At 44.7% G+C, this 13846-nt stretch overlaps 1 protein-coding gene across 1 annotated transcript in view; it reads left to right on the top strand.

Moving 5' to 3' along the window:
• The window catches only part of EXOC4 (exocyst complex component 4), a gene marked incomplete at its 5' end in the record, with an annotated part of 449694 nt that extends 436350 nt beyond the window's left edge, over positions 1–13344 (top strand). The window contains one exon of the mRNA XM_082492311.1: positions 11982–13344. Within this exon, the coding sequence (XP_082348437.1) occupies positions 11982–12219 (238 nt within the window). The 3' untranslated portion in view covers positions 12220–13344. The remainder of the gene's footprint in view (positions 1–11981) is intronic.
• Positions 13345–13846: the final 502 nt, after the last annotated feature.

Genomic DNA, 13846 nt, shown 5'->3' with positions numbered 1-13846 from the left:
TGCGCTCTGTGAAATTCATTCTTCCTTCACTTGTAGCGTGCAAATGTGCAGATTCAAAGAATCGTCGGGAAAATGTGCTTTTTGTCCCTGGAGGGGGTTCAAAGGGGGACACCAGCAGGGAAGCTGGCCCTGGGAGGTTACCAGGTGAGCATCAGCACAGGGATGGCTGGTCCCGGGTTGTAGCCATCCCTTTGCACATATGAAGGACTTCACTCTCACCCCTTAAACTCAACAGACCTTCATTTTCTCAACTGCGAAGCAGCCTTTTGAGAAAAAGGGAGAAGTTGCGTACACGGTGTCTCTAAAGTGCTTTGAGATGGACAGATGGGAGCTGAAAGAGGAGGTTAACAAATTAATACAAAAACCTACATGTTCAGTTCTCACAGCGGAGGTCTTGTTGATCATCTGGAGGTTTTGCACAGTTAGAGGATGCGTTTCTGGAATGAGATAAAAATAGCAGTTCAGAGCAATTACTCTGCTTTTCATGGCTATGAACCACTCCATCGGTTTAGAAGCAGCGCTGGGATCCTCTTCTCACTCTGTAGGGACCAGTTTGTTCCCAAGGAGCCACTGTCGCGCTGCAGTGGAATCTCTGTGGGGTTTGCAGCCTGTACATAAGGGGCAGTGAGCGAAGGGATGCATTTCCGAGATACTCCGTCAGTAAGACCACCAGACCTGGCTTTTCCGTGCAGTGGAGAGTGGAGATAGAAACCACATCTATGGCTGTGGGTCTTACCCTACGCTGACATTGCCTTGATAATGTTTTTAATTTAAAATGCTAAGGGTTTGTGTTGTCTGGCAAAAAAAAATATCATAGTGCGGATCCATTGGCTCAAAAAGTTGAGATCATTGGAGCTAAAATTTCACCAAGAATGGCCAGAAGAGGCCACAGTTGTACTGCACACAGCAGTGTCAATACTTGCTCTGGCTTGGGTGAATGTTCTTTCAGGAGCGGTGTTTTTCAAAAGGAGGAATAAAAAGTAGCCTTCTTGCGTTGCCTACTACAACAATACCTTAGAGAGGCGATGGCTTCCCTCTGTAAATACGTCTTTTGCCCTAAGTATGTTAGAGAGGGAAAAGCAATTTCAACCAAAAATACTGCTGCAAGAGCAAACGAGTAGCAGCTGGCCATAAATACCTCCAGTCTGCAAATCTGAAGGTTTCTAAGCATCAGGAGAAGTATTGAGAACTGGCATATTAGGTGTGAAGAAATGTTCATCTGGCCAGTGGCCAACAGAGAACGCACGGAGGAGAGTGTTGAAGCTCTTAAGCGTTAACTCCTTCATCCAGGAGACCCATAGGTCTATGTTGATGTCCCCTACTTTCAGTCATCTAAAAATTTGGCATTGAATCCCTCCCGGCTGCCTGGTTTCTTTATAATAAACAACCTCCACAGGGCATTTCAACCCAATATAACTATCTATTTTAGTGTAGAATGAAGTGACTTTGCCCCATTTATACTCCATTCATAGCTAGGAGATCCTGGCAATCAATCCCCTTGAGGTCTTGGTGGTGGTGGTAACTGATAAAGATGAGCCAGTGGGTAGGGATTGAGGCTGCTGCACCATTCTGTTTTCCTCCTGGTTTGGATTGGTCTTGAGCAAGCAGGGGTCTGTAGGTCATTTCCCTGACCTCAGAGGTTTCTAGGCTGGCACAAGGTAATGACGCTGGACAGTACTACCAGAAGAAACGATAGTGCCATGGGGCAAGTGATTCCAATAATGGGCTCTTCCATGACAAACAGCAACGTGTTCAACAAAAAAATTATAACAAACTAAATTTGGTGTCAGCATGTCCACAAAAAAATCTCAGTCCCCTAGTTACTGAAACCACTGCAGTGTTCAAACCGAATGAACAAAGGTAGCCAGAAAAAAAACCACAAACTAGAGTTTTCAAGGATTTGGGGCTGTCTGCCTGACTCCAGCAAGTGGTTCAAACCTCCTTTGAAGCCCCGAGGCCTGACCACCACCTTCTACAGCCAGACGTTGACTTGATGGACCTTGTCATTTCCTACCGCCGTTCACGTGTTGCAGCCTGTTCCGCCCCTTAGCAAGCAGATCCCATCAGACGTGTCCTTCACCCATCGGTAGCTCCCAAACATTCCTGGTTTTGTTAAAAATCAGCAAACTTGCACCACTGAGCATCTCCCCAATTACACCGTTGGGGTTTTGTATCCAGTTCCAAGCCACTTGATCCTAAATAAAGCTGGGGGGTTTTTCCACAGTAATTGTTGTTCCCAAAGGGTACCTAAAATTGTGTTATTTTTTGCTGACTGGAGCAATCTTTGCAGTACTTTCCATCGAACTGCTGACTCTCTCTCCTTTCGGGCTACATTCATTTCCACGTTTCCTCTCATTTATGCATGAGGCAAGGGGAAAAATTGCTTAATATTCTTTATAAACTGGCATATGGTATAGATAATTTTTTTCTTTTTACTATATGCAGTAAAAATGCAAATGTGTGTGGCTTATTTGCAAATGCTGGCATTAATAACTGATATTTAAACAGGCCGGATTAGCACTTTTACTGATATATTAAAAAGATTTTTTCCAATCATTTGCACACTCAAAATCAATTTTAATACAACATGTAAATTGAATTTAATGTTTTTATATAAAATTGCATTTATCTGCTTGAACCATTAAATTTACTATTTAATATGTACTTTCCAGCTCACTTGGTTAGAATTTCATTGCTCTTTATCTGTATAAATTTAATTAGCCTTGATATCATCAGTATATTATAGAACTAATTAAAGATTTAGATAAGTGCTGAGGGTGCTTATTTAATACCCTATAAAGTTCCATTTGGAGAGCGAGAAATTCCATCCTTCATTATAGCAGCCGGCATGGAGCTACACGGAGTGTCTGAGACATTGTTTTTGAAAAATTATTTAATGGGGTTTAATGGATTTATCCATCCTTTGAAAAGCCGTGTAATTACAGTGTATCGCTGCACGGTGCCAGGGTGGTTGGAGCTGTTGGGGGAACGGTTTCGAAACGCCACGTGCACGGGGTCCCCGCCGTGATGCCGCCGCCGGACGCACAGAGATTCCCCAGGCATCTCGCGTTCCCAGCAGGGCAACGTTGGCCGAGTCAGGAGTGACAAACCACGGGGGGAAGGGAAAAGGAAATAAGAAGGAAATATTAATAAGAAAGGTAGAGCTGAGCCGGTATCGGGATGAAAAGGTGGAGTGAGAAAAGGAGAGATCTTTTGGAAGAGTAGCCAAGTCCTGCACGTACCTTACCTTTTCCCTTGCTAATTACCTCCGCGTTTTACAGGTGATTTATCATCTGTGTTCTACAAAAAGATTTGCAGTAGAGAGAAAACCAAATGCTGCAGTGACGCAGGGATGCACGTAGCACCCAAAGGTGTTGCCTGGGTTTTGTTTGTTTTTTTTTTCCCAAAACTAGCCGTTAAAACAAAGCCGCTTAATCTGCATCGAGGCCAACGCGTGAGTGAGCTGATTTGTCTATAGTGTTTTGTACGCTGTCGGTGTGGTTTAAGTTTTAAGAAGGAAAGTAATTGGGTTTTCTAATCTGGTTGTCTTTAATTAAGAGGCTGTACTTACACCCTTTTTAATAAATACACCTACTTTTCTTGCCTGGCTCTGTACCCTGATCAGAGTTCTGTACGTTGCAGTCCCAAAAGCGTGTACGGTGCTGATCAAGGTGCGAGGGCTTCCAGTCTCTGATACTGTTTTCCACCTTGGACAAATGACTTAATTTTTATCTCAGTTCTTCCAGCTGTAAAAAAAAAGCTAATACTATCCTTACATCGCAGCCCTGAGTATTTATTAAGGGCTGTGATTTGCAGAGGTACCGCAGGAGCGTGAAGCACCATTATATTATAAATTCACTTTTATTTCTTCTACTCATGTTTTATTTTCTTTCGCAAACCATTTCGCATCTTGGGTGTTTGCACATTCTAGCTTTTTAAGTGCTTTTTATGTTCTTGACGCTCTCCTCCTGTAGTAACAGAGCTCAGAGCTGTCTGGGCCTCCTGCCCCAAATTGTGCCGTGTGTTGCAGTGTGCGGAGATGGAGCTTCCCAGAGGCTGTGAATGAGGTGGGCTCTGGTGCATCTGGAGAAGATGTAGATCACAGCAGCACGTAGACACTTTTGGCCTAATTTTAGGTTCCTTCCACAGTCCATGGAGACAAATAGGTGCTTCTCTTCCACAGTTCATCGCACCCCGGGAGGTGTCCATTTCTTGGCATGGTTTGGAAGAGGAGCTGAGGTTGACTAGCACAGCAATGACATCTCTGGTGTGGACATCTAAAGCCGTGTGAATTCCTAAAGCACTTTGGGTTCTTCTGGAGGCAGAGAATGGGTATGACTACTGTTTTGCCCAAAACTGCTCCAGGTTAATTAAAAATCAAGAAAGAAATCTTGAGAAATCATGATCAGGATGTACGTTCCCCTGTGGAATAGTGTCCTGAGGGTAGTGATATTCTCTTGTATGTTTTCATGTTGGAACTGCATAGAGGACTTGAAGGATGCAGTTTAAGATGAGCAGCAGTTTAGAGAGTGGATATGTGCTGTAGCAGATACCTTCCATCACTCGTTTCTATTTTGTTATCATAAGCTCCCAAGGTGGAAGAAGAGCCGGCATCCGTCTTGCAGACACTTGCTTTAAAATGCTGATCACTGACGCGTGTATGCAAACATCATTGCAGTCTTCATGAGGTGTAGAAATTACAGTAATTGCTGGTTTATGTGGATTTTCCTTCGCTTGGTATTTCAAGTTTTCAGAACTTGCTTTGCAAAATCCTACATGCTAGAGCTCACCTCTCCCGCCCCATCTCCGGCGCCCTGTAACCATCAGCTCCGTCCTCATCTCTTCCCCTTCCCCACCTCAACGTCTCGTGCTCCATGGACAGAACAGCCCCATGTGTTTCTCTTCTCAGTCAAGCCAGTCCTGAAAATCGATTTCTTCTGCATTACATGAACTGAAGTCACCTCATTTCTTGCTCTGGCTTCCCTTCCCACACTCACTCATCTCCTCTGTATATTTAAATGTAATGGTTCCACCAAGATCCACATGAATCAAAACTGAGTGACTTTATAACTGCAGCTTTGGTCTTTTTTCCTCTTCACCTGCATGCTCGTTGTCCTGTCTTGTGGTTTTTGTCTAGATTCAGTCTGTAAATGCTTCATACTTAACCTTTTTGACTTTCTTATTAGAGTACCTGAGATATTTTTGGGTGCTATAGAAGTGACTCCCTAATCCCCTAAAAGGGAGGGAGATACGGTACAGAATTTTTTTGTCCCCTTTGGGTAGGTCAGCACCCAGACCTGAGTTCTCACCTTGTGAATCTATTTCTGTCTGCGCTGCTGCAGAGTGGGCACCCAGCTGTATAATGAAGGAATAATTAAAGTAAGATCCTTTATCCTGAAACATCACACTGTTCTTCTGAAGGTCCTTCTCTTAAGAAGAGATCAAGTCATTCTCAGGGAAATCAGAATTTAATTTTGAATTCACCTGGCCATCTTTTGAAAAAAATTTTTGCATGCAGGCCTTGGGTTATAGGTTAACATTAGCATTTAAATGGAGAATGGTATTAATAGCCCTCAGAGGAGCTCGTCTCATCCTGATTGCCTTTCCAGAGATTTTTTTTTCTAAATGAGAAAGCCTCTTTATTTCTTTTTTCTCTTTCTCTAGGAATAGAGTTCAAGAGACCATCTTTTTTGATATATATATATATATATACTCAAAATACATCCTTGCAAAATGGGTTCATTGTTGGTAACTTGATGTTTTGTTTTAAAACTGCTATGTAAAAAAAAAAACAACCCAAAACTGTTTTGTGTGTTAATTGGCTTCTTCAGTTTTGGTTTGCCCATGGGATGTTTTTTCTTTCCACTGGGAATGATTTCCACCAGTGATATTTTTCCTTCCCTATCTGCTTTTAGTACAAAGGTGTTCTTCAGATGATGGTAGATCTTCCTGGGCCAATTCCAGCCTGCTACAGTGAGCAGAAAGAGTACAGTTGTATTTGGTCTTTGGATTAGGCATTATTTGTTTTAAGGTATGTGTTTGTCCTAAAAAAAAAAACGCCCAAAGAATTCAAGGGTTAGTTCAGAAACATTGAACCCAATCCCATTGCCAATAGTCAGAGGACTGGGGCACAGATGTCTCCGTTGGTTGACTTGCAGGGATGTGAGATAAGCTCCCGAAGGAGCACAGTAAGGATGGATTTTATTTTTTAAAAAAGAACAAATCTTTGTCATACAAGCCATCAAAACCAGTTCATCATCCCGTATGAGCAGTATAGTAAGGACTTTGGACACCTTAGACAATCCTTCACTCCTCACTCCCCCAAAATATGGCCATCAACCCTGAAGCTGGATGTAAGTGGAGAGTTTGGCCAGGTATTTGCCATCCTAAAGAGCTAAAGGCTTAGAGCCAAATTAACCTTTCCTTCCCCTTATAAAACAGCAGTAGTTGGTATTTCCATAGCAAATCGGGAGAGGTGCTCTGTAAGAACCTGTACCACGTTTATGCGTATAAAATCTGTCATATCAGATCAACTCAACAAGTCCCATCTATGCCTTTCAGCGTAATACAAATAAATAATAACTGTGCGAGTAAGCATACAAACGAAAAGATTTCCCTGAGGAGGTGAGTCACCCAGGTCACTTTGTTTCCATCAGCCGCGTTCCCGACTTTATACTCGGGTGAGTGAAGATTCCTGAGTTCAGCTTTGATCTGTTCCCTTCTTACCCCAGATTTCTCGCCGCTGGGCACTGGAGGCTCTTACTGCCCAGGCTGCTGATCCGCGTCGGGTAAATCAGCTCACGTCTGCTTAGCTGTGCTCACAGGGAAGCCGACCGAGGGCTCGGGAAGCTAAATTTGCTTTTTGGTTAGGTATGGTAATCCGCTATTATTATTTATTAACCTATTTGTCAGACGATAGAATCGGCTTTTTAATAAATATTAATTCTTCTCCCTGGTTTTAAATCTCAACTTTAAAAAACCAAAGCAGTTTGCCAGCATTTCACTGAACAGAGATTTCCCTCACCTGTCGTCCATTTATTTCCCTCATCCCTTACTAACTTGCTTTTTTTCAACCTCCTCTTGATAATCAAAAGAGCATTTATAATGGCAGGGACAAATACACTTCTGAAAGTAAAATGAAGAGCCTAAATAAAAAATCACAGAACAAGAGGCTCATCCCACTCACTCTTTCATATTTCATTATTTGATAACATCAGAAGATGAGTCCATCAGAGCTGCTTGGGCAAAGGCAAACAGGAGTGTGTCTGATCAATATTTATTAATACTTTCAAAGACAAGGGAGGCAAAGTTGAGCAGACTTCGTAATGGAGTGAATAATTACTCATGCAAATAGGGTTTGGCCGAAGGCAATGCCATGCCAAGGCGGCAGTTTTTTAATTGCACCCAATTAAAAATGCATACCTTTCGCTGCCTCGCCTGCTCTCTTTTTTATTTTGTAGGAGATTTTTAATTAAAAAATAATCTGATCCTGAAAAGAGTGACAGGTGAATCCTGTGTCTATTAGGTGCAGAATTCTTCAGTAATCCAAGATTTGGGACGAGGAAGAGGAAGGCAGCTGTAAGGCCATGGGGTAAAGATGGGTTTGCGTGGATGAGTGTGGCCGGTGAGCGGTCTGGGCTGCAGACGGAGCAGCTTTAGTTCTTGCTTTTTCTTCTCTTAAGGTGCTCTGTCACCTTGGGAAGGCCATGAGTCCTGTGCTTTGGAGCAAAGACTTGCCACCTCTAGGAAGATTGCCCCACCCAAGGTATCCTCGCTGTTACTTCGTTGAAAACCCAGCCAGAGCTGGCAAAGGGAAAATCTCATTTCGCGTCTGCTCAGCATAAATTCCCTGCAACGTTTCCTAAATCTAAGTGTTTACCTTGGCAATCTTACTGGTTTTTCTACATATTGTGCATATAACTGTACTCAAGATATCGCCAGTACCCTCAAAGTTAACCTCATGTTAGATTTCTGACGGTGTATTGAAGCATCTTGATAAATACCCAAATCTTCTAAAACACTGAGGCTAACAGCAGCTTCTGGGCTCTCGGTGAATGAGCCACACGTCAAAGTGCAGTGCCGGAAGGATGCTACAGGGCCGACTGGCAGGTAGCTGCCATTCAAACCTGGGATCTTAAGTTTCTGCAAGGTCCCAGATAACACTATTTAAGTCTGCCAAGTTCAAGCATAAATGTTACAGGACTAATTATAGCTAAAGAGGGGAGCTGAAATTAAAACTCATCCTTAGACCGCTGACCCACGGGGCTTTATCAATCCCCGCCTGCAACTAGGGGTCCCTTCAACTGCTTTAGCTGAAGAATGAGCTGTGCTTTTCTGGCTGGGAGAGAGTTTACAGTAAAATCATAGAATCATGGCATGGCTTAGGTTGGAAGGGACCTTAAAGATCATCTAGTTCCAACCCCCTGCCATGGGCAGGGACACCTTCCACTAGACCAGGTTGCTCCAAGCCCCATCCAACCTGGCCAGTAGTGTCAGTGTTATCAAGGAGGATGTGTCTGAGCCTCCGCTGTGTCTTTGTCACCTGCCACTGCATTGCTGCTTCTGGAACTGCATGAGATCTGCTATTTTTTGCTTGTTATGTGTCTACCTCCAAGAGGAGCCAAGATTTAAAGAATATCCGTCAGCGTGGCAGGAGGTGGATTGGACACACAGGCCTTACCATGAGGTGCTCCTGAGCCTAGTCCTGTTTTTCCATACCAAGAGGTTCTCCATGTGTGTCTCAGGAGAGTGTTCGGGTTTTGTCGTTGTGCCAGGATTATGCATCGTTAGCATCGTTAGCATCGTTAGCAATTAAACTGCTAAACCTGCTCCAGTGATTGGAGATGAGGCTTGGTTTAGTCTCCCTCTCCCTGAATCCAAGACTGAGAAATATCCTCCCTTGGTTTTGTGGCTTCTGCTATTGATGTTTTATCAAAAGCAAAGATTCGATGCGGTGGCTCTGCAGGGGACCAGGTCAGCCTTGCAAAACGCTGCTTGTCTGAGCCACGTAGGTATGTTCAGTCCCTGTGTCAAACACTGGCCTCGTTCAGCACTGTCAGCATCACAGGCTGAGTGAACACGAGATGTGAACGTTGAGGGGAGTAGAGCAGAAAATCATGTCATGTCACGTGGTGGCACAGTAGCTTCGGATTGTACCATTGGGTTCCCCATCATAGGCACGGGAACAGAACTCAGTAGGTGACGCAGAGTGACTCAGTGTTACCCAAACCTGTTGAGTTTGTAGCTTGTAAGGATTCCCCAAATGCCTTCTGCAAATAGCAGCCAATACAGGGATGTGCAAGGTCTCCCCCATCCTTACGTATCCACCAGCCTTTTGAGCTGCACAGACATCCTCTCTTACCATGTAGTAAGTCAGAGGGATTTAGGGATCCATTTCCAAGCCTGTTCTCAAGTGGCTTGCATGGTTTCCCTTTCTTTTCTAAGGGAAATGTTGCATTTAGACAGTTCTCTGCCCCATTTACCCCCCTGCTTCTCAGGGAGCGATGTGTCCTTGTAGCAGGGCCCACCGCATAGTCCTCTCGGGCAGTCTGCGATGCTGGGGAACTTATTCTCCATCAGCTCCAGTTGACACATAGCCTGTGTCTCAACTGCGTGGAGCCGAACAGCTTGATTGTTTTTTCAGCTTATCATTCAGCCCCAAGAGTTATTTTTCATTTGTGTCTTGTGCTTTCTATGTGTATCCTCCCCTGCTGACGCACAATCCCTTCTTTTGACCACACAACCCAAATCCCATCAGTCCTTGTTCTCTGAATCGATGGTTTTGGAGTCCTCTTCCTCTAGCCACGAGTCCTTCCTCCCGATCTCGGCTGGCCCCTGACACCACTTATGTTGGTGCGGACTTTCAACCGCAGGAGCAAATTCTCAGGTCAGGGGAGCAGGCGATGTCTTGAAGGAGACTGAGGAGAGGAGAAGGCAGAGCTCTGAAGCCCAGGAGCTTGGCCACGCTAGCAGAGGCTCCAAGCATGTGGTTTTGCTACAAAACAGCTGGTTACAGTCCTTGCTGCAGTGATTTGCAGGCTGGCGGCACGCTGGATGCTCTGCAAAGGCACAGCTAAGCCAGACCTGAGATCCTGCAAAGTAAAGAACAAGAGAAATTTAATAAGCAGCTTTGCCATGTTTGCCCTGATTGCTATTTTAATGCATTGAAAGAGGAGAGAAAGGGAGGTGAGAACTTCTCCTGGAGCCCCTGCTCTTGGGTTTTAAATCATTTATTCCACCAAGACCTAAGGATTAGACTGCAGCCTGCCCTTGTCCTCCTGCGGAAGCATGGAGAAGTGATGCAGAGACCTCCTCTTCAGATGCTCTGGCCCGTTTCTGCCTTGCTTTGCTCTTCAGCCAAAGAAGTGCTGGGTACTTGGCTGAAACGAGTCCTCGCTGCCGTGTGACGCGTGCAGACAGACGGGGATCTTTTCACTTCTCCTTCCCTGAGCTTTTCAGATCCTTTTTGCTTTACAAGGCCATATAACATCTGAATGAAGCTAACTAATTAGCTAACTAATTCCTCTAGCAAAAGGGGTATTTTCTTTACATGCACCGCTTTTTTTTTTTTTTTTTGATCCCCCAAACAGTCCTAAACCCCCAGCCAAGGTTCATCACTTGCTGGAACTTGCTGCAGTAGAGCCATATGTGAGAACCTTTCCCTTATCCCCGACCTGGAAAGGTCTGTTCAGGGTTGGGAACCCCTCTGCGTTAAAGGAGCTTTGTAAAGCCTTGTATTTTCACAGCTGCCTCTGGACAGGATGCTTTGTCTTGGTGATATCTAGACCACAGACCCCTGACACCAGATCTTCCCCCTTGGTACAGACAGGGAAACCGAGGCACGGAGCGCAGCTGTGTAAATTGGAAAGGCCAAGCCAGGAATTCACAGAAGTACTATATAAAGCGCACTAGAGTCCCGATTGCCCTTCTGCTGCACGACCTCTAGGCAGTGCTTTCCGAGGGTCACACGCTCTTTCTCCCGGTTTCAACACTTAATCCCAGTTTGGGAAAATCACTTAATCAGAGAGGGGAAAGAAAAATTCTTGAAGGAGCCCAGCACCTCTCCCAAGTTTCACCTCTCCCACCTGGGCTGGGGAGTCAGGGCAAATAATCCAGTCCCACATCCATTTGTTCTGCAGTGCCTGGATTGAGAGCTGTCAGGATTGCCCTGCTGATTCCCTGGCCCGTGACACGTTTTCCCTTCCAGTAACTACTTGCTTAAGCCCCATCCTTGGAAATCCATTCTCTCACTAATGCCACTTTCCATTCACTGAAACCAGACTGCACTGCAGCCTCTATATTATGCCTTCTCTTCAGGTGATCTTTTACTTATTAAAGAGGCACCTCTGCTCCTAGCTCAAATTTTATTTTGCATTATTTAATATTTTTTCTCTCAAATTGTGTGTCTCAGTAGCATTGGAGGCCTCTGGAGTGTTGGGCTTGGAGCTCTTCCCATGCTCCGTATTAGCATCTCATATACATTAGCCCTCATATAGAAGAGGGCTTCATTAGGGCTTCAAACCCCTCCATTTCCCTTACTCCTGTGATTCCATTCCTTTCCAGAAGACTCCTGTTCTTGCAGGCTGAGTGACCAGTGATATGTCCGTGCATCACCGTGTATGTATAGCTGCATACATCTGTATCTAAATACTGCTTTCTGTAAGCTGGATACTAAACAATGACATCTCGGCTGATGGTACCTACTAGGAAAGAGGAGCCCTCAGTTCCCCTTAGTTTGTCTTTCAGCTGAGTATGGAAGAGTGTGGGGAGCAGATTTGTGAGATACGTCCCCACTTGGCATCTCCTGACGTTCACTAGCAATATGTTTGTGCTCTGTTTGTACAGCACCTGACACAGCCTTCTCTGCTCTCGGCGCCGCTGAATAAAAGTGACAGTTGATGGTATTCTCCAGAAATACAGGTCTGGAGCGTCAAGTATCACTACTCACCAGAGTGGGGTTTTTTTGTTTGCTTGCTTTTCAGGCAGTATTATGAGATGCTCTACAACACAGCAGATGAGCTCTTAAACCTCGTGGTGGATCAAGGGGTGAAGTACACAGAGCTGGAATACATCTATGCCCTGAACTTGCTGCACCGGAGCCAGACGGGTGTGGGAGACCAAACCACCCAGAACATGAGGTTGCAGCGGTTGAAGGAGATCATTTGTGAGCAGGCTGCAATCAAACAGGCCACCAAGGACAAGAAAATCACTACCGTGTAATCTGTTCTGCCGCTTTTATTAACTGAGCAGCAGGGGCTCTCAGGCTGCAGGTCCTGCGCGTTTCTGTTATAATCAAAGGCAAAAGCACCTATCTTCTGGGTGGCATTGTATTAGCGAGAAGGGAAATGCCATTTGAGATTTGCTTTTGGGGTTGTTTTGGGAATTTTGATGTGTAATCACATAATGCTTCTTCAACATGTTCTTCCAAGAACGTGTTCTCCAAGCAGGAACGGGCATCCTGGTGGAGATTTTGGGTGGGATATTTGGCTTTGCTCTGTTGCTGCTGCTTTGCCTTGAGATGTAAGGCAAGCCACTGTCTGGCGGGGTGGGAAAAGAGAAGATTTCACACTGGGTTAGGTCAGAGTCTTCAGTGGAAGTTCAGACCTATGACACTATGACAGTCAAGCGTGGACCTGTTGGGCACATGTTGGATCTTGATGGATTTGAAGCCTCTTTCAGCTCTGCCAGTCCTATTCTCCATGACAGTTGTAGACACATTAAGTTTTCTGCTGTTTCCACTGCAAAGAGATCTAGTTGTTTATTCCTTCAGATAGTGATAAGCCAAGTCTCGTAGTGGGAGGTAACATGGGACCATTTGTTTCCACTTCGACTTTTTCATTATCACAGAGCCATATGGCATCGGTTTCTACAGCACATAGAGCACTGGATGGTGGATGTACGTAGGAGAAAATTGCCGCTGTAAGGTAATAGCAAAACTTAATTCTCTTTTTTTTCTGAATATATCTTTTGAGTCTTCCCAGCTCCAAAGATATTTTGTAATCGTCATTTGATGTATTGGAAGGACATGCAGGCTTACGTAGCTCAGCACTAGTGATCAGCGAAGGCGGGAGGAGGGCAGATCACAGCTCTGCGGTCTGAGGCGCGCTCAGGTCAGCTTTTCTGCCCTGCCCTGCCCATGTAAAGCCACATTGTAAAAGGTCCCTTATTTGTTGAGGCTGAGGCGTTTATACTATCCCTCCAAACCGAGAATACACTGCACCTGTATTTGCCAAGTAAATTGTTGACCCACCTGGGTTTCACATGCTGAGATAGGTTCCCTCTGAGCTGTGTAACTGCTTGTATGTCAGTCTTGGAACTGCAAAATTAAAGGATGTTTAAAGACTCTTCAAAGGTTCTTGTTCTTTGCCTGTTTTTTGTCTGTTATTTTTGTGATATTTAAAAAGTTTTCCTTCCAGGTCCAAATTCATACGGTGTCCTCCAAGGTTACATCAGTGTAGAAGCAGTCTTCTGAGTCACTCAGTCTAATCCCCAGCTACCACTGGCCAACGGGACAAGAAGCTTCTCAACCTCCATGTTAAAAGCAGAATTCAGTAGTTCTAGTTTGGGAATCTTCTTCTGGTTTCTATTCTCATTTTATTCACAAGCTCAGTTTTTCTTATGCCGATATTGGCCAATAACTACAATAGTTCCTTCTTCTCCTTGATGAATTTAGACGAGTGAGGGTGGAGAACACCATCACGGTAACACAATGTTGATGTGGGGGTCTTCCTGGGGTAACACATGAGATCTGTACTCACCTGCTCAAACATGGAGATGTGCGGCAGTGCAGATACAGGAAAGCAGGCTATTTGATATCCAGACTTTGGAGGGAGGTAAAAAAGCTGCT

The sequence above is a fragment of the Vanellus vanellus genome, assembly GCF_965231255.1.
Source record: "Vanellus vanellus genome assembly, chromosome: 1".
NCBI classification, from domain to species: Eukaryota; Metazoa; Chordata; class Aves; order Charadriiformes; family Charadriidae; genus Vanellus; species Vanellus vanellus.
This window is presented reverse-complemented; position numbering and strand designations above follow the sequence as displayed.